The sequence below is a fragment of the Papio anubis genome, chromosome 9 (assembly GCF_008728515.1).
Source record: "Papio anubis isolate 15944 chromosome 9, Panubis1.0, whole genome shotgun sequence".
In the NCBI taxonomy this organism is placed as follows: Eukaryota; Metazoa; Chordata; class Mammalia; order Primates; family Cercopithecidae; genus Papio; species Papio anubis.
In genome coordinates, this window is record NC_044984.1 from 12464637 (window position 1) to 12491454 (window position 26818).

The 26818-nt window shown below is 44.2% G+C and overlaps 1 protein-coding gene and 1 long non-coding RNA gene across 2 annotated transcripts; one reads left to right on the forward strand and one right to left on the reverse strand.

The window, feature by feature from the left end:
* Positions 1-26818, reverse strand: HEBP1 (heme binding protein 1). Its single transcript, XM_003906026.3, has 4 exons — positions 26558-26818; positions 15388-15526; positions 13227-13407; positions 1-601 (listed from the first exon to the last, which is right to left on the reverse strand). The coding sequence occupies exons 1-4, from the start codon at positions 26633-26635 to the stop codon at positions 430-432; spliced, it is 570 nt and encodes a 189-aa protein (XP_003906075.2). The 5' UTR covers positions 26636-26818; the 3' UTR covers positions 1-429.
* On the forward strand, positions 5141-10351 carry LOC108580901. Its single transcript, XR_004176007.1, has 3 exons — positions 5141-5277; positions 5389-5783; positions 9056-10351. It is a non-coding gene; the product is annotated as an uncharacterized LOC108580901 (long non-coding RNA).

Consider the following 26818-nt stretch of genomic DNA (forward strand, 5'->3'; position numbering starts at 1 on the left):
GCTGTTTAAGTCAATGCCTTTTATTTTTAGTTTTTCTGAAGACAAAGCTGTTATAGGAATCACAGATGAAAGGCACAAATCACATTTCCCCCTTAATAACAAAATACAAATTCAATAATTTTAGAAAATCAGTTTTTAGTGACCCAGATGGCTGGAGAAAAGCTGCCAGGATTTTTCTAGTCTACCGCAGAATTTTCTAAATCAATGAGAAGGATGCTGCCTATCTTGGCTGTACTATTTCCCACCGTGAGAAAAGAGACTTAGTATATGGAACATGCTTTTTTCAGAAAATTGGCAGTAACTGACTTTGAAGGAAAGTTGGTTAAGTTGGACTTGCAGTTGGAACTTGGGAAGTACTGTCCCCTCCTGCCCCCTGAGGAAGGAGACACAGAGGCACGCTTCCAGGAAGTTCTTGGCTCAGTGGGTCACTCATGTCTTCAACAGCCAGATCTCATTGCGCCGTCCATAGGGCTTCATGGGAGGGTCATAACCAGTGCAGAAGTAGATGTCCCCCCGGTAGGTGGCTGTGCCCTCCAGGGCAGCACGCAGTCGGGTGGCTTGTGCTACGTAGTCTGCTTCCTTGGCATAACCACCAAACTGCCTGGGGGTTCAAGAGCAAGGACTGGTTAAGAAAGGACATGACCTCTGAGAGAGGGGGAATCTTTAGAAAAAAGAAGTCACTCACCACGCTTATTATGACAAGCATGCTAGAGTGGTAAGACTGGGGACTGAGTCACTACTTCCTAGATGGGTTGATTTTACCTCTCTGAGCCTCAGTTTCCTCATCTGTAAAAGGAGATAAATTTTCTTTTTCCTCCAAAGGTATGAGTGTTAAATGCAGTAATGGACGTGAAAAACTCTGATGCGGGGCCTGAAACGCAGTAGCCAAGTACAAATGTGAGCCTCCCTTTCTTTCTTGAAATATCCCAAGGGGACAGTAGGTTTGCTTTCCCAAAGGCCAAGCCTTCACCGTTTTCTCTGGCTCCCTCTACTGCCGGGTTGCACCTCTTTTCTGCTGCTCTGTCACCACCATGTGAAGGAGGAAGACTACAGGGGACTTTGGGCAGAGTTGCAGCAATGAGTATGGGAGTATGGTAGCTAACGCCCCTTCCACAGCAGAGCAGCTCTAGTGATTGAATTCATCACAGCAGTGACTTGTAGCAGCTTCATTCAAAAACAGAGCTAGGCTAGCCTGGGCAACACAAGACCCTGTGTCAAAAAGCAAAACAAAACAAAACAAAACAAAAAAAACTCAGAGCTAACAAAGGCAAAGACCCAAGGAAGACTTGGAAGGGCCCCACACAAGCTTTAAACATGCCCCAAATAAAGAAATCACTTCTCATAAATCCTTTCTTCTGCTCAAATCATGAAAGCCTTCTTTTTCTAGTAAGGAAAGAGACTGTTCCTAAATCTGGCATTTCTTTTGATGGCAGAAATTGGGGACAGAGAAGCAATAAAGTCTTTCTTTTCAAGATTATTATTCTCTCCCTTACGTCATCTGCTTCTGTCCCAAAATTCGTCTTGTAGCCTACCCTAAATATACCACTCTAAATCTGGGTTGCACTAAAATTTTTATTAGAGTCAAGTACATCCCGATTTCTAATGAGCTGTATGACTCAAAAGTCTGAATTTGTACCAGGCCAAGATTAGGCCAAATAATGCATTATTTTTGGTGGAGTCCTCTGAATCATGCTTTGCTCTTTTACAAGTGGTTGGTCATGCTGGACAAGCATTCAGCATGTTGACTGCAGGGTCACTGATGTGAACACCCAGGATGTTGTCTGTAATGGATAGGTGTTCTAACGTCTAGACAACAGCTACTGAACATGGATGAAACTGAGACCAATTTTGAATAGCAGAGGCTTGGTTCTTCAAGTATATTGAAGAGATAATAAGGGAGATGAAGAAAGTTGGGCTCTAGCTTCATTGAAGTTCAAATGAGAGGAAACTGGATTAGTAGACAGACGATAAACATTCAGGAAAGACTTTTTTCAGGCAATAAAAGACACGAGTTTTTTATGAACCATGTCTTTAGATTGAGAACCATTTGTCTGAAATGAAACAGGTGCTGGAGGTAGAAGCAGGTGTTGAGTGCTCTCTGCAGCCCCTACTTGGGCTGTGACACTGAATTGTTCTCTAGGTAAAGGGACAATGTTGGCTCTTTAAGTACTGATTTTGGAAAGCTCCAAAGGAGTGGTCCTCGAATGTCTTCCTTCATCAGTTAGAGGCAAAACGGCTAAAGTGTGCTCAAATCCTAGCTCTGCCCTTTCTAGGTCTTAAGCTAATTCTTTAATTTCTCAAATCTTCAGGTTTTTCGCTGGTAAAATAGGGATAGTGATAACATCAGTCTTTGAAGGCTACTGTAAAGATTAAAGGAGAAAAGACTGTGCAAACTGCTCATTGCAGAGCCTGTCACATAGTAAGCTCACAACAATCAGTAGCTATTATTGTTACTTGGCAATTTGCTCAGAACAGACTTTTCCTGACTCCAGGGTGAGGGACATGATGGTAACCTAAAGAAATATCACAGCCGGGCACGGTGGCTCACGCCTGTAATCCCAGTACTTTGGGAGGCTGAGGTGGGAGGATCATGAGGTCAGGAGATCAAGACCATCCTGGCTAACATGGTGAGATCCCATCTCTACTAAAAAAATACAAAAAAATTAGCCTGGCGTGGTGGCAGGCGCCTGTAGTTCCAGTTACTCGGGAGGCTGAGGCAGGAGAATGGCGTGAACCCAGGAGGTGGAGCTTGTAGTGAGCCAAGATCACGCCACTGCACTCCAGCCTGGGCGACAGAGTGAGACTCTGTCTCCACAAAAAAAAAAAAAAAAAAAAAAAGAAATATCATGTAGCCGAGTGTTGCGATGCATGCCTGTGGTCCCAGCTACTTGGGAGGCTGAGGCAGGAGCACTGATTGAGGCCAGGAGTTGAGGCTTCAGTGTGCTCTGATCACATCTGTGAATAGCCACTGCATTCCAGCCTGGACAACATAGTGAGACCCTGTCTCCAAAACAAAATAAAAACAAAAAATACCACTAAAAAAATAACAAAGTAATATTATGAACTGGCTCAATGAACAATTCTCACTTTCTCAATTAGGCCTACTCTTAAAATGTTTTGTAACCTTGTAACCCCATTCCCTAACCCCATCCCAATCTTCTTCCTATGTTTTACTTTTTCTTTCTTTTTTTAATGGCGCTTATCACCTTTTAACATACTATATAATTTACTCATTCAGTTTATTGTTTATGTTTTGTGTCCTCTGCTAGAATATAGGCTGCACCACGGCAGGGATTTTTATCATTTTTTGGCCACTGATGTATGCTGAACACCTAACATAGTGCCTGAACATATCAGACCCCTTGGTTAAATGAACAATTCGGGGCTAAACAATAAAAATGATGTCTTCAGCCTGACAGAGCTAAAGACGACAGCACTTAGGACATAGTGAGTGAAGTGTTTACGTAAGTCTCGCTCACTCATTTACATAATCAACATCTGAGCACACACTAAGGGGACAGCGGTGGGAACTCAAACAGGAGAAGTGGATCCACTGCAGCCAGATGCAAAGGCCTTGAAAGACATGCTAAAGAGTTTGAACCGGATCCTAGATGCACAGCTATACCTATGAAAGGGTTTTTTTTGAGACACAGTCTCGCTTTGTTACCCAGGCTGGAGTGCAGTGGCGCGATCTTGGCTTATTGCAACCACTTCCTCCGAGGTTCAAGTGATTTTCCTGCCTTAGCTTACTGACTAGCTGGGACTACAGGCACATGCCCAGCTAAGTTTTGTATTTTTAGTGCAGAAGGGGTTTCACCATGTTGGCCAGGCTGGTCTCGAACTCCTGACCTCAGGTGATCCACCCTCCTCAGCCTCTTAAAGTGCTGGGATTACAGGCATGAGCCACCACGCCCATCCTGGAAAGGGTTTTAAAGCAGAGGATTGGCATCATCCAATTGTGTTTTGGAAGGATCCCTCTGGTAGCAGTGGAGGGACAGGGGAAATGGCAAGGGGTTGAGAGATGTGGGGCCACTGGAGCCCAGGAACAGCCAAGTGCGAGATGATGAAGGTGCGAGAAAGGCAGATTTGAGAGGTACCTGTATGTAGAGGGAGGTAAGAGACAGGAAGGAAGAGAGGATTCTCCAGGGCTTCCAGTTAAGCCTCTGGGTAGAAAAAGATGCCGCTAACCAGAATAGGGATTAAAGGCCGAAGAGTAACATTAGGCAGGAAGGGCAGCTGTAGGGGTGTTCATGATTTAGTTTGGGGGGCATATGAATATTAAGGTCCCTCTGTGAAATACATTCATGCAAAAATTATTATCTAAATGTGTGTCTGACCATGTAAAAACCTCCTTAGGCTTGGGACAGAACTGGAGTCAGAGATACTGATTTGGGAAGGAGAAGGATCTAGTGACAGAAACTTGGGAGTGCCCAGCAAGTAGGTACTGGCTATCATCATGGTAAGAAGCGACATGTGGTAGAGACGTTGTGCAAACAGCAGGCCAGAAGCTTGCTCCTTAGAATCCTAATATCTAAGTGGTGGGTGGAGAAAGAGGACAGGGCAAAGGACAATGAGAAGGGGCTGAGAAGCAGAAGGAAACCCAGCAGAGAGTGAGATGGAGAATGTCATCATTCAGGGATTCCTATTCACTCTGGGAAAACCCTCAATTCTTTATATTTATTCCCAGGCAGACTGAAATGCTGGTAATGCAGATAAAATTTTCCCTATTGCTTCATCATAGAATCCTTTTACTGGAAAACAAACCAACTGGGTGGGCTACGGGAACAGATACATGAGTTCTCCTCTCTGCTAATTTAACCAACCACACTGACTCCCATCACAGAATCACACGAACAAGCCAGAAACCAAACCCTACCAGGAACCCCCTGGTGTATGAAGGGAGCCTAGCTCTGGCTGACTCTGCTTGTATTCGTAGACACTTTGCCTCATTGGTTCCTGCCTCAGTTTCCAATCTGGACATGGAGCACAGTAACAGTGCGTGCGCTTGAAGGTGAGTTAAGAAATGCTCATAAAATGCTTTGAGCCCCTAAAAGAAATAAACGTGAAGTCTATACATTATTTTTGTAAGCCTGTGAATATGTCTCTATCTATAAATGCCTCATCTTGAAAGAAGCTCTCCTCCAGGGCAGTGCTTTATCTCACCCAATGTCAGAGCTCAGTATTCCGAATAAAGCATTTGGTTACCATGGGAACTGAGGAATCTCAAACATACACACACTCCTGATTCCAGAAACACAAAAGGAGCTGACTCAAAAGGTCTGGAAGAGTTAGAAAGGGGAAAGATGACACAGGCAATAGCGAGGGCTAGTGGAGGGAAGTGGGGCTTGCGTCCAAGGAAGCAAAAAATCATAACGCATTATCTTTCAGGGAGTGTCTGGTGCAGGCATGCAGGGAGGAAGAATGACTCTGAGCTTGACCACTCAACTTCGAAACTTTAACAATCAATGGATCAACACACACTGGTGTACGGTCTGCTGTGCATGCAGCCCTGTGCTAGGCAAAAGAAGTGTCAGAGCAGGAACTGACAGTCTCGCTGCAACAGGAAGACAGGCTTCACACAATAAGCGTTTCATTCAGCCAGGCTAGACCCCTGCTTATTGAGTTGAACATCACCGAGCACAAAATGCAAGCCAGATACCATAAGAGCTGTAAGGATGATAAGACGTCTTTCCACCCTCGAGAGCTCGAAGTGTGGTGGTCGGGAGAGAAACACACAGAAGGATTACGCTGGCTGGAGGGAAATGCTGGAATGAAGGTGGAAGGTACATCCAGAATGTTCTGGGGGTGAGGAATAGCGAATGACGGGTTCTGACTTAGAACACGAAGGGAAGGTATTAAGAAAGAGGTGATATTAAGCATTTATTGAGCATCTCTACCTTTTTTGTGTATGTGACCTTGTTTGGAAATAGAGTATCTCTTCTTGATGCTGGCAATGAACAATATGACAACCTTCTGTCCTCACAGAACTTCCAACAAACAGAGGCTGGGGAGGGTTGAGAGGAGCTGGGGATGTATGAGCAAAGGTCTGGAAGTAGATGTTGTGTCCGGGGTGGGAGTCATGTTGGGTGGGGGCGGGTGGAACGCTCTGAGATCAGGTCGACATGGGAGTGGTGCTGTGTGTGGAGGGTAGTCAGTGCCATCATAGGGCATTTTGACTAGGCTTTACTGCCTGGTCAAACATTTGGGACCCAAAGTTGACCCACCCTCTCCTAGTGGAAATGAAGCATCTCATTACTAACTGGGTTTTTGTTCAAACCCCAATATCTGGTTGGATGGGCCTGAGGCCCCCAGCCAGAGCTGAGCAGCCTCTGGGGAGGCTCAGTTTCTGAGCAAAGACAGGCGACGTGATCAGTCCTGTGCCTTAGGCAGGTGGTGATAAAAGGACACTTTAGAAAGGTCAGAAATGGGAGAGCTGGGAGTCAATGCCATGGCCATAATTCAGGCAAGAGATGATGAAGACCTGTGTAGATGCAAGGGAAGGAAGGGACAGCTGGGAGCTGATCAGGATGAGCCAATAATTAGATGTAGAAGTGAAGGAGTCAGAATGACATTGGAACAGCGTGGGTAGGAGGAGGGAGGGGACCATCACTAAGAGAACACAGAAAGGGATCTGATTTTGCGTGGAAATCTGCACTATGTTTTGGACATGCTGATTTGGGAGATTCTTGAGGAGGATTAGGTGGTGATGCCTCCTGGGAGCTGGAAATGTAAGGATGGTGCTTGGGAGAGAAGGCAGCACGAGACGTGTTGACCCGGGCATCATCCACAGAGAAACAGCCTGAAGCCCCTGCCTGGTGGGAGTTTATAAAAGACTTACGGGATAACTGAAAGCTGTAGGGGGAAAGAAAATGGCGATTAGTTAGGCTGAGACACAGAATCTTATCATCGGCAAGGCTTTTAGAGGTGAAGTGGCTTAAATATTAGAGATACTTAATAAATGTTTGTCAAATTGAACCAAACTTCCCACCTAGTGCAAATGTCACATGGCATAAGTGTCACCCGTCTATCCAGATGGCACTTGAATTCTTCCAGGGGCAAAGACATTACTTCATGACATCCATTTTACTGTTAGACACTTAAAATAGTTCCTGGTACAGAGTAAGTGAAGAAGGAATCCACTATCTTTCGAATGAAGGAATGAATGAGTGGGTAAACCACATTGTCTCAGGCTCCATGCTAAGTCTGATGGGATGACAAGACATTCAGGGGAGACAGACAGAGGTCAGGCTGGAGAGTTACCAACATACTGGTGACAACTGAAGCTATGATGGGGACCAAGATCTTTATGGGAGAGAGCAGAGAGAGAGAAGCACAGGAGAGGCAAGGATGAAGCTCTTTTGTTCATGTATCCATTCACCAACTTGTTTTTGTTTTTTATTTAGAGATGGGGTCTCATTATGTTGCCCAGGCTGGTCTCAAACTCCTGAGCTCAGGTGATCCACCTGCCTTGGCCTCCCAAAGTACTAGAATTACAGATGTGAGCCACCGTGATGGCCAATTCACCAACTTCTTATTGAACACTTGTGTTTTTTTTTTTTTTTTTTTTGAGACGGAGTCTCGCTCTGTCGCCCGGGCTGGAGTGCAGTGGCCGGATCTCAGCTCACTGCAAGCTCCACCTCCCGGGTTTACGCCATTCTCCTGCCTCAGCCTCCTGAGTAGCTGGGATTACAGGCGCCCGCCAACTCACCTGGCTAGTTTTTTGTATTTTTTAGTAGACACGGGGTTTCACCGTGTTAGCCAGGATGGTCTCGATCTCCTGACCTCGTGATCCACCCGTCTCGGCCTCCCAAAGTGCTGGGATTACAGGCTTGAGCCACCGCACCCGGCCTGAATACTTGTTATATTCTAGCCAAAGGCCCTACCCTTGGGAAGCTTGCATTCTAGTGGGGAGAGGGCGATAAATAAATGAGTAGATAGAGATATATAATGCAATTGATTATAAGTGAAGCAAAGCAAAATAAAGCTGGATAAAGGGACAGAAAAGCACAGGGGGCTATTTTCAACAGCAAGGCTGAGCAAGTCCCCTTTTAATCGAAGTGAGGGGGCAAAGCAAGGGTGCTAAGACTGAAATCCCTTGGCCCCAACTTCCTGTGGTTACAAACAGGGTTGAATTGTCTAGGAACATGGGCAAACACTGGTCTGTAAATCTCCTAAGTGGTAACGTGGGAACCCCCTAAGGGTTTAGCAGTTGAGCTCTTTCTTCCAAATTTCTCTTTCACTAGGCTGAACTTCCCAAGATGCCAGTGGCCTCCATTGGGGCCCGGTCATTTAGAGGGAAAAGTGACATCAGCAACCTAGGTGCTGACAGCTGACAAAGTTCTTTCAAATGCATAATGAAACTGGCCTTCACAATCATGCCTTACAAATCTTATTTTATAGATGAGAAAACTGAGGCTCAGAAAGATTAAACAACTTGCTGCAAGTTATAAAACTCATAATTATTGGAGTTGTTGAGGTTCTAACCCAAGTGTATCTGCAGTAACTTTGACTTTTTTATTGTTAATTCTAATAAAACTTGATCAAATTCTCAAAGGGAGGTAAAGTTAGGAGGAGAATAGGCTAACATTTACTGAGTGTCTACCTCATGTCTAGGATTGAGTAGGTATTTACAGATATTATCTTATTTTATCTTCACAACACCATAAAAGCTAGGTACTCATGCCCATCTTACAGATGAGGAAACTGAGGTGCAGTAAGGCTGGCAATACACCAAAGGTCCTACGACCACTGAGTGATGAACTGGGTTGGAGCATAGGTTACCCTGAAAATAAACTCCTGGTTTCCAACTTTTTCCTTTATATCTAGACATTTCATTTAAACCCTGAAAGTTTCATTAAGACCATCAAACTTCTCCTGCTGTTGGTCCCTATTGAGAACCCGGTGCTGAAATGAGCTGAAAAGGCCAAACTCTAACCTAAGTGCATAGAGAAAGGACAGTAGTCTGAAGTGTTGCGGCTGGTCTAAGTGTGAGGATAATTCTATTGCCTCTTGTGAATACTAAACATATTCTGATAGTGCTATTTTTTTTTCACAGCATTCTATTCATCTAAAAGCTCCAGTAATTAACAATGCTAATAAATGTATAATTCCTTTGTAAACATCTCTTCACAAGGTCATAAAGAAGGAAGACTGAATGAAGGATGCCAGGCTTTCATTTTAGAATTAATTTTGTCATTGAATGCACTCACTGCATTATTTGATAGAGTACTTTTGCATTTGAAGTAGTACATTTGCCTTCCACCATCTCATTAACATTGCTTTCAACAGAATCAGAAATAACACAAATCACTGCAGGGTACTTTTGAATGCTCATTTGACTATGCAGTGACATCAAGTGGCGAGTTGAGGAATGACCATATGCTGTGTGAGAACTCCATGTTAAAAATTCCATGGAGCCAGGCTGGACACCACATTTGGCACTTTCATCTGTTTAGATTTCAGAGAATCAAAAGGAAATGGTCACCGACCTGCCTTTGATAGTACCCTTTAAATAGATACCCCTTCCCACCATAAGAAACCAGCATTCCTTAGAGAAATGGCTAATTCCAGCTCTGGGGCAAGAAATGCTAAGATGTGCTCAAAACATCTCATTATACCAGAAAGCCAGGGAGCCATCAAAGACTACTAGAGTTGTGTCAAAAGGACCAAGAAACCAAATTGAAGAGGCTCCCACTGGCCAACAGTGGGGCAATTAGAGCATCAATAAGAATAATAACTGCAACAAACTGAAACATATCAAATATGTTTAAATTCATACCTTTATAATTACACTCAAAAAACAAAGATGCAGACCACCTCACCTTGAGGACGTTACAGAATGAAATTATCATTCTGAAAACTGGTAAATAAAGAGAAAGTATCAAGCAAGCATGTATCTGGCTTTTTCTATACGAAATAAAGGAAGCCAAATAGTAAATGAGGGGAAGTTTCTCTTTACCGAAATATTTCAGGTAATAAAAGAAGAAGGAAAAACAGAGAACATTATCATTGTATGGCCTCTAATGGAACAAGACATCTAGGCAATGATGAACTAACATGACTCAATCAGGGACAATCAGAAACTGTGGGCCCCTGAAGGAAGTAAACACCACTACCTAGGAAATATTCTCACCAAAACTTCAAAAACTTGAATCTGATCCAGCCTTTAGTTTCAACTACTAATTTACAGGCAATACAGGGCTTGAGGGATGTGGTAAAATGTCACAGAAATACAATCAGCAAAATCCAGTACACATAATAATAGGACAAATGATCCACAGATGGAAAGGAAGAATGTAAAGGTGTGTTGGTAAAGAAATTCACAGATTAATAAAAGCTTAAAAATATACCATCAGCCAGGTGTGGTTGTGTGCAACTGTAGTACCAGCTACTTGGGAGGCTGAGATGGGAGGATTACCTGAGTCCAGGAGTTCGAGGCTGCAGTGAGCTATGATCACACCACTGCACTCCAGCCTGGACAACAGAGCAAGGCCTTGTCTCTTAACAACAAACAACAAAAAAGTACTGCAAGATCTGACTTGGATCCAGATTCTAACAAAATATTAAAACAAATGATGGCCGGGCGTGGTGGCTCACGCCTGTAATCTCAGCACTGTGGGAGGCCAAGGGAGGTGGATCACAAGGTCAGGAGTTCAAGACCAGCCTGGCCAAGATGGTGAAACCCCGTCTCTACTAAAAAACTACAAAAATTAGTCAGGCGCGGTGGCAGGTGCCTATAATCCCAGCTACTTGGGAGGCTGAGGCAGGAGAATCGCTTGAACCCAGGCAGCAGAGGTTGCAGTGAGCCGAGATCGAGATCGCACCACTGCACTCCAACCTGGGCAACAGAGAAAGACTCTGTCTAAAAAAACAAAAAAAAAAAAACAAAAACAGGCTAGGCGCGGTGGCTCACGCCTGTAATCCCAGCACTTTGGGAAGCCGAGGTGGGTGGATCAACTGAGGTCAGGAGTTCGAGACCAACCTGGCCAACATGGTGAAACCCTGTCTCTACTAAAAACACAAACAATCAGCCAGGCATGGTGGCACATGCCTGTAGTCCCAGCTACCCGAGAGGCTGAGGCACAAGAATTGTTTGAACCTGGGAGGGAGAGGTTGCAGTGAGCCGAGATCATACCACTGCACTCCAGCCTGGGTGACACAGTGAGACTCTGTCTCAAAAAAAAAAAAAAAAAAAACTAAAACAAAAACAAAAACAAATAAGATATAGGGGAAATCCGAGCACTGAATATTTTATATTACAAATTCATGAATTACTATTAAAATTTCAGAAAAAATAAGGTATTGCGATTATATTTAAAAAAAAAAACTTTAGCAGTTACCTGAAATATTTATGAATGAAATAATATAATGTCTGGAATTTGCCTAAAAATAATCCAGGGTAGGGCTGGGTGAATGCTGTGAAGATACACAGGACATGGAATTGGCCTTGAGTTGATCACTGCTGTTGGTAGGGGGATGGGCACATACGGTTTCAAGATCTTATACGCTTCTACCTTTCTATAAGTTTGAAAATTCCCATACTAAACAGTTAAAGACAAAAGAAAACAATATGTATCCACTCATTACCCAGGGTCTGGTAAAACAAATGATCAGAAACTAGCCCCATCTGCTTGAAGTCTTAACGTGAACTGATTCAATCATGTCTGTCTCATTCCTTACGAAATAAGAATGAACAGACAGAAGGGGTAATTGCCAAAACCTGCTTCAGGTCATAAACATTAGGTAACATATAAATAGTATCTTAGTAAATAATGAAAGATATTTAACAATAATCCTATAAGGTTACACTACATGCACACACACACACACACATCATATATAGGAGGTTATATTATCAGCACTTAACAAATGCAAAAGCTAAGTCTTAAAGCGGCTGAGTAACTTCCCAAGCATCATCCTGCTAGTAAGCAGTAGAGCTGGAATTCAAATAAAATATAAGTTCATTATATTATACCTGCTGCTTCCCAAACACAGGAAACAGAATGGAAAAGACAAGCAGACATCTAACCCAGGGCACAAGATTTAAGGAGGCGCTCACTCTCAGTCCCCATCCTGCACTTGGACAGCTGTGAGAGTGAGTGCTTCCTTCAATGCTGCACCCTACGTGCTTCTTTACCCTAGGAAAAGATAATGTTAAGTTAATTTGCTTTCTTCACACCCTCTGAAGGGAAGCTGGGAAGTCCGAATGAGGACTGCAGGACAAGCACAGGAGCTGAGGCTCTGGTGCCAGCTCCCAGCTGCATTACATTCACTGTCCTCTGGGGGGCCCTGCAGTCACCTGGCCTAGGACTGCACACAGCAGTGAAGCTCACATTCTCAGAACATTTACACAGCTCCAGGGAAAATGGTCCCACCATCAGGTGCAGCGTTGCAGCAGGGCAGCCAAGTTTGGAGGTCCCTGAAAGTGGACCAATACTCAGTACAGTGCAAGATTATATGTATATGAATTTTTCAGGAGGTTGCTCCCGAGCAGAGCCAAACCACCTATGGTTACTTCTGGTGAAGATCCTGGTCTTCCCCTGAGCCTGGTTTGGTGCCTGTCACATGGGAGGATTTTAACAAACGTGAGGAGTCATCAATGATCTAGAAGAGACTTGGTTTCTGAGAGCAGGTTGGAGCTCGAGGGACAGAAACTAGCAACCATTTGCACCTGCTATTCTCTATAGTCAAGGGAAAATGACCCCACATGAAGTCCTGGAAACAGGACCAGGATGACAAGAGAATAGATGTGTGCTCTGCTCAAAGGACTACTGCCCAGGAACAACAAGGAGGGTGGCAGCCCAGCTCTGGCAAATATTCCCTGCTCTCTGGCATTAAAGGGAGTGTGGGGTAGAAATCAGGTATTCCTCAGCCCTTTATGCTTCCCATGTGTCCACGAATCCAGACCGCGGCTTGACTTAAGATATTTGCTGAGTCTCCTAGAACCCTGCTATGGCTAATGTAGACATTCACTGTAAACTTAAACAAGGCTTAAGCTCTATCCATGAATTTGACAACTGGCCAAGGCATTTATTCTGATAAAATGCAAATGTGTGTGTGCTGCAGCCTGAAGAAATTAAAATGAGAAACTGTTAGGATTCAGCATTTCCTACTTAAATTAATTCAGCAACCATAAAAATTTGATGCGAATGCTTGCTAGAGGGGATGTAAGGAGTGGTATGGGAATCAAGCGCCACCCATGGATGCCCGAAGGATCATCTCCTTACATGGAATAGACAGTGATGCCTTCCCGTTCCTCAATCTTAACGCTTTTGTCACTGGGAGCTGGTGGGTCGCTTTGAAATTGGTTTGGAATCCGGAACCAGACTTTTAATTTCTTCTGCAGAGAGCCATCTTCATTGGGGAACACGGCAAAGGAAATAGGGACTGTCATCCCCATCCCAATTCCTGAAAACATAAAAACACAGAGTGAGGCAGGGATCAGAGACAGAGCTTGCTCAGGGCTGTGGAAGACACATTAGTTCCATTCGTCTTTCAAGGCGGTATTTTTTGTTCTTGAAATTAACAATGAACATTTCAAGTGTTAAAAATACATAGAAATACATGAACATCTGTTATTTGTATACGCTGTTGGTTGGAGTATAGTGGTACAACTCTAAAAAATGATTTGGCAATATATAGCATGACTGTAGATTATCAGCCTCCCTCCCTCCCTCCCTCCCTCCCTCCCTCCCTCCCTTCCTTCCTTCCTTCCTTCCTTCCTTCCTTCCTTCCTTCCTTCCTTCCTTCCTTCCCTCCGATATAGTCTTGCTCTATTGCCCAGGCTAGGGGGCAGTGGCGTGGGATCAGCTTGCTGCAAACTCTGCCTCCTGGGTTCCTGGGTTCAAGCGATTCTTGTGCCTCAGCCTTCCGAGTAGCTAGGATTACAGGTGCACACCACCATGCCCAGCTTATTTTTGTATTTTTAGTAGAGATGGGGTTTTGCCATGTTGGCCAGGCTGGTCTTAAACTCCTGACCTCAAGTGATTTACCCATCTTGGCCTCCCAAAGTGCTGGGATTACAGGTGTGAGCCACCATGCCTAGCCAGTATTTAATGACTGCCTATTTAAAATATCAATCTAAAATATGGAAAAGGCTATAGGTAATAAGATATTCATTACAGCAGAATTATAAATTCAGTTCAGAACAGGAATATGTCTATGTGAATTACAGACACATGACGCCGTATAACATAGCTAGGAATTATGCCTAAGAAGACTCTTGGGCACTAGTGGAAAATAATTATGAAATAATAACTAACAGAAGCAGGATATGTAATTGTAGGAACACTAAGATTACATTAAAAAGCCCTAAAAAATATATTCAAAAGACAACATTGATTGTATTAAACGGGGGAATTAGGGAATACTGTTTTGTTATTTTCAAGGTTTTCTTTAGTGAGTTTCATAATTCTTATACATATTTTCATCTAAAAAAATGTTAAGACAGTATTAAGAAGGAAGAGATTTCTTCCTGACCTCCTACAGGTTAACATATCTTCCAAAGCCTGATTACTTTAGTCCTGGTAAATTTTTTTTTTAAAGCATTTTTATTAAGTAAGTAAAGGAATAAAAGAATGGCTACTTAATAGGGCAGCTTCTAGTAAATGTTACTAAGGCTAATACATGTTTTTAGCTCTTTAAATTATCAGCTTGAGAAATATCCTAAAAATTAAACACAACATCCCTTTTTTCCCCTTGCTTTCTGGCCCGTTTTTGTTTTGCAGTGATTCCAAAGTGCTACCCAAATTAGAGGGCTTCTTACGAGTCAAACTCATTTTAAAATATGGTTTACATCTAACAGGTATATCTTTCATGAGACTTCAGGCTTATCATTTTAAAAGTAGAGAGGTGGCCAGCATGAACTGCCAAGTTTTTAAGAGCGGGATAGGCTAAGAATTCTCAGACCCTTTGTTTGCCAGAAAGGGTCTGGAACCTCACTGCCCACTGAGCCTAAGGACCCAGCAGAATCTGAGCTACCAGGGGCTGACTCTGGGGATCTCCAGCCTGATGCTGGCCTTGCCTTGTGCTGTAGCTCAGCTTACTGTGGGCACACGTCACCTAGTCAACCACTCCAAAGACAAAATAAGCACTGCAAGGTTAAAAAATATATAGAGCATATAGTCCCACACCTGGGAGTGAAGCAGGAACTCAGAGATATTGAGCAGGAATGCCTTCAACTGAGGGACAGGCTGGGCTGATACCAGAGCGGTTTCCCCAGATTCCTGCAATAAACTGCTTGTTCACATAGTGCAGGAGGTTCACGGGTCGCTGAAACAGGTCGCTACAGGTGCCTTATAGCCTCTCACTTGTGTTTACCACTGATGAAGTGAGACCTTGCAAAGCTGGCCCCCAAGACCAAGAGCCACGTCCTGCAGGGGTACTTACCCTTGTCATTGGTGCCCCCCGCATACTTTGCGACCTTGGGCATTGCTTCCCGTAGAGCCTCATCCACAGGCTTATCTGTCACTTCTACTGTGGCAAATTTGCCTCCTTCACAGGCCCTTTCTTCATAGGAGACTTCTTCCTAGCGAGAGAGAGAAGGCACAGTGTTTAAGAGTTACAAAGTAGCAACTTGCGATGTCTCTAGAAGCAGTAACAGAAGGCTGAAAATCTTTCCTCTGTGGGTATGGCCATAGAGCAGAAGGGACAGGCCTGAGTATGAAGAGCCATGAGAAACAGGTTCTGGGATTCTTGTAAAGAAAACATTCAAAGCAGGAAAATCTTATACTTGACATTCTTGGGGAGATAAGAGAAGATATTGCATCCTGAAAACCAGAATGCTACAAAAATGGAACACTCAGAGAGCGAAAGAGCTGTCAGAAATTAAAAATCTGGTAACAGAGAAGAAAAATTCAGTAAATAGGTTGGAAGATAAAGTTAAACAAATAGGAGATCCAGAAAAAAATAAAAAAAAGAAAAACTTGGAAGGGAGGAAACAAAAAATACAACGACCACAATCCAACAAAACTGTGAAGCCCCCAAGATTAGGTTCATTCTAGTAGGAGGACTGCAATTCAAGAAGAATCAGAGTTCAGTTGTCCCTTGGCATCCTTGGGGGATTGGATCCAGGACCTCTATAGATACCAAAATCCATGGATGCTCAAGTCCCTGATAAAAAATGGTACAGTATTTTGCGTAAAACCCACACACATCCTCCTATATACTTTAAATCATCTCTACATTACTTACAATACTTAATACAATGTAAAACCCAAACAAACAGTTGCTATTCTGTGCACACACACACACACACACAAACACACACACATATATATTTTATTTATTTATTTATTTATTTTTGAGACAGTGTTTCGCTCTGTCACCCAGGCTGGTGTGCAGTGCTATGATCGTGGCTCACTAGCCTCGACCTCCTGAGCTCAAGCAATCCTCCTACTTTGGCCTCCTGAGTAAGTGGGACAACAGGTGCATACCACCATGCCCTGCTAATTAAAAAAAATTTTTTTTTGGTAGAGTCTCCCTATGTTGTCCAGGCTGGTCTCAAACTCCCGGGCTCAAGCTATCCTCCTGTCTTGGCTTCCCAGTGTTGGGATTATAGGCATGGGCCACAATGGAAACCGCCTTTGCAAAATTGTAAGTGAGGAAATTATGACAGTAAAAGAAATCAGACTTCACTGACTCTATCTTGTTTCTAACCCTTAAGCTGTCCTTGTGGGATTCCTGGGCATAGGCCGAACTAACTGTGGGAAGGAATTCAGTTCATGGTTTGACTCTGAAAGAAAATTGGTAACAGCCCTTTCCCAATAAGACCCCTTCTTGCCTGGGGTCCAGTCTGACTTTGCAGGACTAACAAATTAGCTATAAGATTAGAAATTACAATTTAGAGGTCATGCAGCCTCTAGCTCCAAGAATCTGAACCTCCTCAAATTGCTCCTGGGGATAACATCACTATTGTAAAATCTAAGATCAGTGTTTGAGATATTTTCCAGACTCTGCACTCGATGGATCAGCTGACACCACTCAGACCAGTAATCTGGCCCAGCCAGTTCTGCCATTGCACCGAAGAACAGAAGACAGCAAGAAAACCTAACATCGACTCCCCCATGATTCCATCTCCAACCTGACCAATCAGCACTCCCCACTCCCTAAGCCCCTACCTGCCAAATTATCTTTAAAAAATCTCACCCCCGAATGCTCAGGGAGACCGATTTGAGTAATAATAAAACTCCAGCTTCCCGCAGAGCTGGCTCTGCATGAATTACTCTTTCTCCATTACAATTCCCCTGTCTTGATAAATTGGTTCTATCTAGGCAGCAGGCAAGGTGAACCCAACAGGCAGTTACACTACGCTTGGCCTCTACTGTTGATTTATGTATTTTTTATTACTGTATTGCCATTTAAAAAAAATATTTCCCATCTGTGGTTGGTTGAATCCGTGGATCCAGAACCCACAGACAGGAAGGGGTGACTCTAGTTCTGTTCACACCGCGCTCCCAGACACAGCATATCCTCTCCCAAACTCTTGTCTCACTAAATCACAGCCTCCCAATCTGCTTAATGCTCAGCTCCATTGTCTCCTTTCACGTAAATCCTTCTTTCATCTCCGCATCACCACTTTCTGCATTGAGGCCCTGTCCTTGGACTGTCCTTTCCCTGGTGTTTAGACTCATTATGGACCTCCACAGTTCTTCAGCACACCTCCTGCTCCTTGCCACATGATCGCTCATATAATTTAATTTTGTATTCCTGGACATACTGTAAGGAAGTGTTCTTCAAACTTTGAAAAGAAATTACAATCCACAAGAAGGAAAGCATTTTTTACAGGCTGTCTTATCATGAACATACACATAGTTAAAATAAAGTTTCACAAAGTAATGCTTTACCCTTATGGATGAGATGCATCCTGGTTCTTGTTGTTGTTGTTGTTCCTTCCCCTATCCTGTTTTCTTCTCTTCTACTCTACTGGAGTGAATTTTATTCTATTCCATTAGAAGAAGAAAAGTTGGTCTGTGTTAATTTTACCATCTGATAATGAAACATTATTATAGTTTTAACAATCTGCAATAAAGCCTTTATGGGCAGAAACTATACCACAAAGCTTTACATGTTAGAAGTGCAACAGATATTTATTTGATTAAGGTGCTGTCTCTCCTAATAATGATTATGAAAAACAGACACGTGGTAGGAAACCTGGCTGCCCTAGATTGGTCAAATAGGTTTCCATATAATATCCTAGACTGACGATTCTCAACTACGGAAGAGGGTGTGACTCCCGGGGGGACAGAAGGTGTCTCTGGAGGAAGGCAGGAGTGTAGGGTTGTGAGTGGCAAGTGTAGTCTCAATGAGCATATTTAATATTTCTTTTATTTTTGAGACAGAGTCTCACTCTGTCACCCAGGCTGGAGTGCAGTGGTGTGATCTCTGCTAACTGCAACCTCTGCCTCCCAGGTTCAAGCAATTCTTCTGCCTCAGTCTCCTATGTAGCTGAGACTACAGGCACGCGCCACCACTCCCAGCTAATTTTTGTATTTTTAGTAGAGATGGGGTTTGCCACGTTGGGCAGATTGGTCTCAAACTCCTGATCCCAGGTGTTCTGTCCACCCTAGCCTCCCAAAGTCCTGGGATTACAGGTGTGAGCCACTGCGCCCGGCCTTAATATTGTAATTTTAACCCTGAGTGCCAAGTTCCTACTTAACCCCCACTTCACATGGGGTAGAGGAAATTGCGCCAGACCAGGAATCATGAGGCAGCAAGTCAGCCTTGACTTTGGGGCACTGTGCCGAATCATTCTGAGGCTGCTGTGAAGCCCTCCATCTGGTGAATCTGACACTTCCAAAGAGCCTTCAGTAGCAAACTGTTAAGTAAACTTAGGGTGTTTTGCTCTTTCTGTTGCAACAGAGAATTCCAGAATCCCCTTTCATTTAAGTACACACCTACTCTTGGCACTTGTAATGTTTTATATTCCAGAAACACTATCTTATGAATCACAGAAGTTCAGAACTTAAACTGGTTTTCAAGTTTACCTAATCTAACTAATTTTATCAAGGAGAAAATGAAGAACCAGAGAGAGACTAAGTTGCTCAAAGTGATGTAACTACCGAATGGTGAAACTGAAACAAAAATTCCAGTTGCCAAACTCCAGTGTACTTTAGTCTCATATTCACTGCAAGTTTCTCTATAGCTATGGGGGGTGAAGTGAGCATTTAAACCTCTCTTTCTTTTCTTTATCCTCCTTCTTTTTTTCTTTCTTTTCTTTCTTTCTTTCTCTTTCTTTTTCTTTCTTTCTTTCTTTTTTCTTTCTTTCTCTTTCTCTCTCTCCTTCCTTCCTTCCTTCCTTCCTTCCTTCCTCCCTCCCTCCCTCCCTCCCTCCCTCCCTCCCTCCCTCCCTCCCTTCCTCCCTTTCTTACAGGGTCTCATGGCTGCTCAGGCTGGAGTGCAGTGGCACAATCTTGGCTCATTGTAGCTTCAACCTCCTGGGCTCATGTGATCCTCCCACCTCATCCTCCTGAATAGCTGGGATTACAGGTGTGTGCCACCATGTCCAGCTAATTTTTTTGTATTTTTTTCTGTCTTCTTTTGTAGAGACAGAGGTTTCACCACGTTGCCCAATTCTGGTCTCAAACTCCTGAGCTCAAGTGACCCACCTACATCAGCCTCCCAAAGTGTCTTAGCTTTTTTTTTTTCTTTTCCTCTCTCTCTCTCTCTCTCTTTCAGATGGGGTCTTGCAATGTTGCCTAGTCTGTAACCTCTCTCTTTAGCCACTGTGTTAGACACTGTGGGCGGACAGTTGTATGCCCGTGTCAAATTCAGAACAGAGGTATCAGAAGTCATTTTAGGCAGTTACTTCTTTTACAAACGGGAAAACCAAAGACAAGATCTCACTGGAGAAAGAGCTAACTGGCTCTTTCCTTTCGTCTTTCTTTTCTTCTTTTATTCATTTAACCAACAACTACTGAGCATCTACTATGTGCTGAACATTGTTCCAGGTGCTATAAGACAGAGATGAAAGTCTTGGTTCCTGATATCAGGATCGGCATGGCCTAATAAGGGAAGATGCCAGGAAAACAGAAGATTATCATCTGATGACATTTTTAGGGGGCGAGGAGTGCCAGGGCAGTATGGGAACACAGGAAAGGACCACTTAGGTTAGTTTAAGGGGCATGGGTGCATGTGATAACATGTTTGGGGAGGTCAAGCTGACTTTGAGGTGGTTACAGATCACCCACTGGACATCCAGTCATGACTTCATTGATTCATGGAATAAGCATTATCGAAAACCTTTGCCAGGTGCTACAGATTTGGAGATGAATATGATAGGGATACTCAGGAGGGTGGTGAGGAGAATTACACAAATTATTGCACAAGGCGGTAAATGCTCTGATCATTTGGGGGAGGAGACTCCAGGCAGTGGGTACCCCAGGAGTAAATGAGGAGAGGTCAAGAACAGTATGCTGACTGTGGGTACAAATAGTACAAATAGTTGTGGCTGGAGCAAAGACCATCCAGCAGGACACAAAAAACGTGTTCTGGCAGGGTCCAGATCTCAGAAGAACTCAGACGCTGTCGTGGGAGTTGGATTTTGTAACCATTCGTCCAGTGATGGTGATTTGATAGCGAGCCAGTTCATCTACCCTACATTCGTTCAACTGACATTTGTGACCAAAATCCTATGTTACAAAACATAGGATTTTGCAAGTATGTCTGGGTCTTGAATGGAGGGTCTCTGCAGCAGAAAAGAGATCTATAAAATGGCACGAGCCACCTGGGCATTCGGCCTGTTCTCCAGGTAGAAAGTCCACAGCAAGGAAAGAAAGGCTGCCAAGAAAGGACTCCAGCTCGACTCGGAGAGCCAAGTCCCCCATGATACACCTATCATCCTTTAAGGCTTGGCTCATCTCCACCACCTCCTTCTCCTGAGTGATCTCTCCTTTCTAGGAACCCCTAATGTCAGATAACTCTAGAGCTGGAAGGGGTCTTATGTGTCCATCAGTTCACCTCCTCCTGATACAGATGAGCAAACTGTCCATTGGGCCGTTGGACATACAGCTCTGGAACTTAGCAAGGGACTGGCATAGAGTTGTAAATCTGGGAGTCATCAGCATAAGGGGAGACTAGAGCTGTGAATGAGGTTGGGATTGTCCAGAGAGCATATATAGGGCACTCTACACCAATCTGTGTTAATTAATCCCCTGCCTAAAGGCATTCATTCACCAAGTTCTTAACCTGCCCTTGATGACGCAGACACCACTGAGCTTGTACCCATTTTGCCAGCCACACTCACAGCACCTGTTCTGCAGCCTTCTGCTGTTTCCTTTGATGCCACGGTCATTTCCACACCAGGGCCTCTGTGTCTGCTGCTCCCTCTCCCTGGAGCATTCTCCTCCTGCCTTTGCCTGGTACCTCCCTATTCATCTAACAGGCTCCAACCTAAAAGTTATTTCCTCAGAGAGGATCCTGACTTAAAATAGGTTCCCTATGATGTTCTTACCCACACTGTACTTTCATAACACAATCCTTCTTGTCATTACAATTAAATGATGTGTTAAACTCCCACCCATAAGCCCCACAGGGTCAGGACTGTTTCTCTTGTTCACCGTTCTATCTCTCTGTACGTAGATGTACCACGTCTTGCATATTGTAGCCACTCTACAAATATTTGTGAGAAAGGAGAGATGCAGAGTAAAACCTAGTTTTACTCTAATGACAAGGAATACAAGAGCCAAAATAGGTGGGCAGAGAGATGAGGACCTCGTCTAATAGGATCTCCTGGAGAAAAGCTGGGCCACAATGCATTAAACCAGTTCCAGTGCAGGGACCACTTGTTTTCATAGCATCTGTATCCATAACTACTCATTTGAACCACGGGACCACTGTGAAAATTCAGGCTTGAGAGACGGAATTGTAAAACTATTCTAGTTCTCCAGGGAGCTCTATTTAAATTTATTTAACTAGAATTCTCTACTGCTGTAGAGAATAAGGCAGCTAAGCTAACACAGTCTTGATTCTTAAAATTTAACATCTTTAGTGCATTTGCTTGTGACATGGAACACAATAATAGCCCTCCTTCACCCCATCTCCATTAGTCTACGCTCCCAATCAGTTCCTAGATAGAGATTTTGGCCTGTGGCTACAAAAATCAATTTTCAACATTCAATGGGAACCTTGGTCAAGTTCAAGTCCCAGACAAAGGTCTAACAAGAATGCCTCTGGCTATGGGATTTGCAAGTCCTTTGAAAGGTCAGTTCTTGCCACTTCATGTAGTCGGTATACATGCTAATGCTGGAAGCCTGCTTTCTCATTACAAGAAAATACTGATCATAATAATTAACCTGACAGAGTACTTTCTATTTGTCTGGTGTTATTTTAAATGCTTTACATGGATTCATTCGTTCAATTTCTCCAATAACACTGTAAAGAAGTTAGTGCTTTAATCTTCATTTTCAGATGAAACTGGGGAACAAGAGGTTAAGTAACATGCCCAAACTGCAGTGGGTGAATAGTGGAGCCAGGACTCAAAGTCAGGCTATCAGGTCTTAACCTGTGTGCACAGGCCAGACACAAATCTGATAAGGATGTCAGTTACTAATATCAGTCCTGCTCTGAGCATCCAAAGACCCACCCAATCTAACACAGAGAGCTGTCTATCCTTCTCCCTCCTTGAGCAATTAAGAAGGCACCTGATAAGGTCTGCAGCAGTACTGGCCTTCCTGCCAAGTACTTGGAATCAGTCCTGAACATCTGGTGAGCCTGAAGCCCATGCTATATGGGGAACATGGTATGCCATCATTTGCCCAGGAGAGTGGACAATAGTTTCTGACTCAGGCTGTTTCCAGGATAAAAGATAATTTCAGGGAGAGGTTCTCTTCAAAAATAATACCCTTACGTTTGTATATTTAAAAAAAAAGATTTACAGGCTGGGTGCTGTGGCTCAAGCCTGTAATCCCAGCACTTTGGGAGGCCGAGACGGGTGGATCACGAGGTCAGGAGATCGAGACCATCCTGGCTAACATGGTGAAACCCCGTCTCTACTAAAAAACGCAAAAAACTAGCTGGGACGTACAGGCGCCCGCCACCACGTCCCAGCTACTCGGGAGGCTGAGGCAGGAGAATGGCTTAAACCCGGGAGGTGGAGCTTGCAGTGAGCTGAGATCCGGCCACTGCACTCCAGCCTGGGGGACAGAGCGAGACTCCATCTCAAAAAAAAAAAAAAAAAAGATTTACAAGTATCTATGCATAATTAATTAATTTCCCATTGGCATTGTTATTCTCATCTTAGAGTTGAGGAATTCAAGGGCTCACAGGGGATATTAAGTAACTTACCCACACTTTACCGTAAAACTAGGGGGAAGCTAACCATTTCCATCTCCAACCAAGTACTAGTATTGAACAATTTCACAATTGGTTATCTCATTTGACTTCAAAATAATCTATTAAGATATGAACTATTATTTTCTCCCACAATTAGCTTCAGAGGGGCTAAGTTGGCCTGTGACCACACAGCTAGAAATAATGAAGCTGAGATGAGCACTGATATAATGCTATTACTATATTTGTAGAATGTGTCTACTACTTTACAAAATGTCTTCATGGTTTTAAAGAAATTAATATTTATAGTAACTCTGGAAATAGATGGAAAAGATATTTTTATACCCATTTTACAGCTGCAGAAACTGAAGTTCATTTGGGTTAAATGATTTGCTTCAACCTGGTACTAATATCCCATATGGCCCCATATTCCCATCAAACGCTGAGAGAAGATGCTTATTAGGGAGTTCTCCTTATCTTAGAGGCCCCAAATTAACGGCAGGTGACGTTGCATCAATACGAATCAAACAGGAAACAGAAACTACCAGAGTATTTAGAGCAGAGGCACCTCAATGCAAGGAATTGGTTACATAGATAACAGAGGGACTGAGATGCCAGCAGGGAACAGACAGGCAACCTAGAGGTTAGTAAGCACCCTAGGAGACATAGAGGGAGGATTACCTGTTACCTAAGTTCAGATACCTAGGTTACTGGGTAGGAGCTAGAACCACGGTGGCCTGTGTAGCCAAAGCCGAAGCCACAGAGAAGGTCCTAGTAGTATGGCTCTGATGGAGTGGAGAAGGAGAAGAAATACTCTGGTTTCTCCCCTCTTATCTCCCAGTAGTGACTCCCACTGAGCAAACGTAGCTGGCTGCCAGTTGACATTTGACCTGGCAAACAGGCTAAATGGGTCAGTTTCCACTCCACAGGGAGATAGCAGAGCAGGGAATGGGTGAGGAAGGAATCTGAGGGTACATGCTACGAACCAGTCCAGACTCTCCGCCTGTGTGGGCCATCATCATCAACTCAAAAAGACAAAGTGAGTCCCATTCCATGACAAAAAGCAAGAACACGTGGATTCTTAAAGTGTGAGAACCACAGGAACCTTCATCAGGGCTGTTAGGAGAAAGGCTGTGAAAGTTTTGAGCAGGGCAACTACCTGATGGGGAGGCCAGTGATGCTGCAGACCTTACCAGGTGCCTTTTTCATTGCCCAGGGAGGTGGATAGACAGCTCTGTGTTGGCTTGGGTGGGTTCTCTGGATGTTCAGAGCAAGACTGATATTAATAACTGGCATCCTTATTGCATGTGTGTCCAGCCTATGCACAACTATGTCAGTTGCCCTACTCAAAACCAAAGCCTCACTCCTAACACTCCCTATTCCTCACTCCCCTTCCCTGCTTGCTTTTCTTCACAGCACTGATCACTATCTGATCCATGATACATTTTATTTGTTCATTAGCCAATAAAACATAAGTTCCATGGGGGCAGAGACTTTTGCTGGTTTTACTCTTTTATCCTGTTGCCTAGAAGAGTGCCTGGCACATAGCACTCAAAAACTAGTTGTTGTTGAATTAATTTTAAATTGGGTGATTTCGCATAAGAATCTGGATACATGGTTTTCCTTAAGAATTTGGCAACAATGTTTCATATCATATCACTGCATAGCAACAAGTGGCTGGAACTGCCCTCTATAGATGGGGACCTGAGTTCACTCTCTGATTTGCCTCAGTCCCCACCATGCCTTATAGCCTAAAACAGCTAGCACCATCCATTTCCATTACCTGCCTGGCTGCTGCAGGTATTCAAATGTGGGACCTCTGATCAGGGCTAAATTGTTCATTCTACATAGAGTTGGGGAAACAGAGATTAGAACAGGTGAAAGGTCTTTGGTTGCTCAAAGAGTTCAGATTAGAGTCTAATTGAGGGCTTTCGTGATATGAAGATCATTGTACTAGGTATCAGAACTTGGCCCCCAGGCAATACAGTCCTTTCACAAATGAGGCATCGTATTGGGAGCTCTATATACAGCTGCAATGTTCAAACTACCTGTCTACAGGAGATTATAATCTAGCAGCACTCTCCTTGTTTTCAGGGGTGCAGCCCAGTTAGCTCATGTTAGCACTGATATAAATTTGGGGGAAGACAGCAATTATGCTCTCCTCACTCATTCTGTATTCTAGGTACCCAACTCCAGTGGATCTAATTGGCCAAAAGCAATGGTACAGCTCTGGGCCTTTGTGCATGCTCTTCTCTGTTGTGTGCACTCCTACATATCCCTGAGGCCCAGCTCAGGACACTCCACTGAAGGCCCCATCATAGCCCCCCCGCAGAATTGACCACCCCTGTGCTCCCTGCCTAGTGCATTTATTTCTATTCTGCACAGGTCTTGTTCTTTTACACAGTAGTCCCCCTTATCTACAGCAGATACCTTCCAAACCCCCCAGTGGATACCTGAAACTGTGGACAGAACTAAACCCTGTATCTACTATGTTTTTTCCTATACATACATACCTATGATAATGTTTAACCTATCAATTAGGTACAGTAAGAGATGAACAACAATAATAAAATACAGCAGTTACAACAATATGCCAGCATTGCTAAGTTTGCACTTTGGGGCCATTACTAAGTAAAATAAGGGTTACTTGAATACCACCACGGTCGATCCGATCACCACGCTAGCTACTAAGTGACTAAGGGCGGGTACTAGAGATAGGAGGCTGACCTTGAACAAAGGGGCATTCCGGTCCCAGGAATCAAGATTTCATCCTGCTATGCAGAATGGCCGGAAACTTAAAACTCAGGACTTTTGTATTTCTGGAATTTTCCATTTAATAGTTATGGACAGCAGCTCACCACGGGTAACTGAAACCGGGGATAAAGGGGGCTACTGTCCTCAGTACTCTAGTACTTGGGAGTTTCTTGCCACACTCATTTCTGCAACCGAGTGTCTCTCAACAAATCAAACTGTTCGGAATGTTTGGAATATTTAAACGAAAGAACGCATTCAACAGGCAGTGCCCAATTCCCCAGGTTGGGATTCTCTCCTTGGATCAATCTCTCCTGTCTACCCCCCTCCTCCCACCACCGGCTGCAGGGGGACCTCTCACTCCTTTTCTTCCCAGTCCAAGTGCTGGGCAGTGGAGAGCCGCACTCGTGACAGACACCAGAACGAACCTTCGATAGCACATTCCTGCCCCCACCTGCCCCTCAGCACCCGCTACAGTCCCGAAGAGGGTGGGGGTGGGACGCAGCAATCCTTCAGGTCCTCGGCAGCCCTGAGGGCCTACCTTGTCCCCTTTGCTTAGGACCTGCCAAGGCCACGTCTCTACGCTTCCGAACAGCGAGTTCTTGATCATGCCCAACATGGTGTAGCCGAGACGCTCCCGACGCACGGGAGGACGTGAGGTGGCGGGGGCGATGGAGCACCACCGGCAGCGACCACCGGCTGCAGGGCGGCGGGGCGGCGGGGCGGCTGGGCGGCGGGGCGGCGAGGCGGCGAGGCGAGAGGCGGGGCTAGAGGCAGGGGCCAGAGGGCGTGGTAGAGGGCG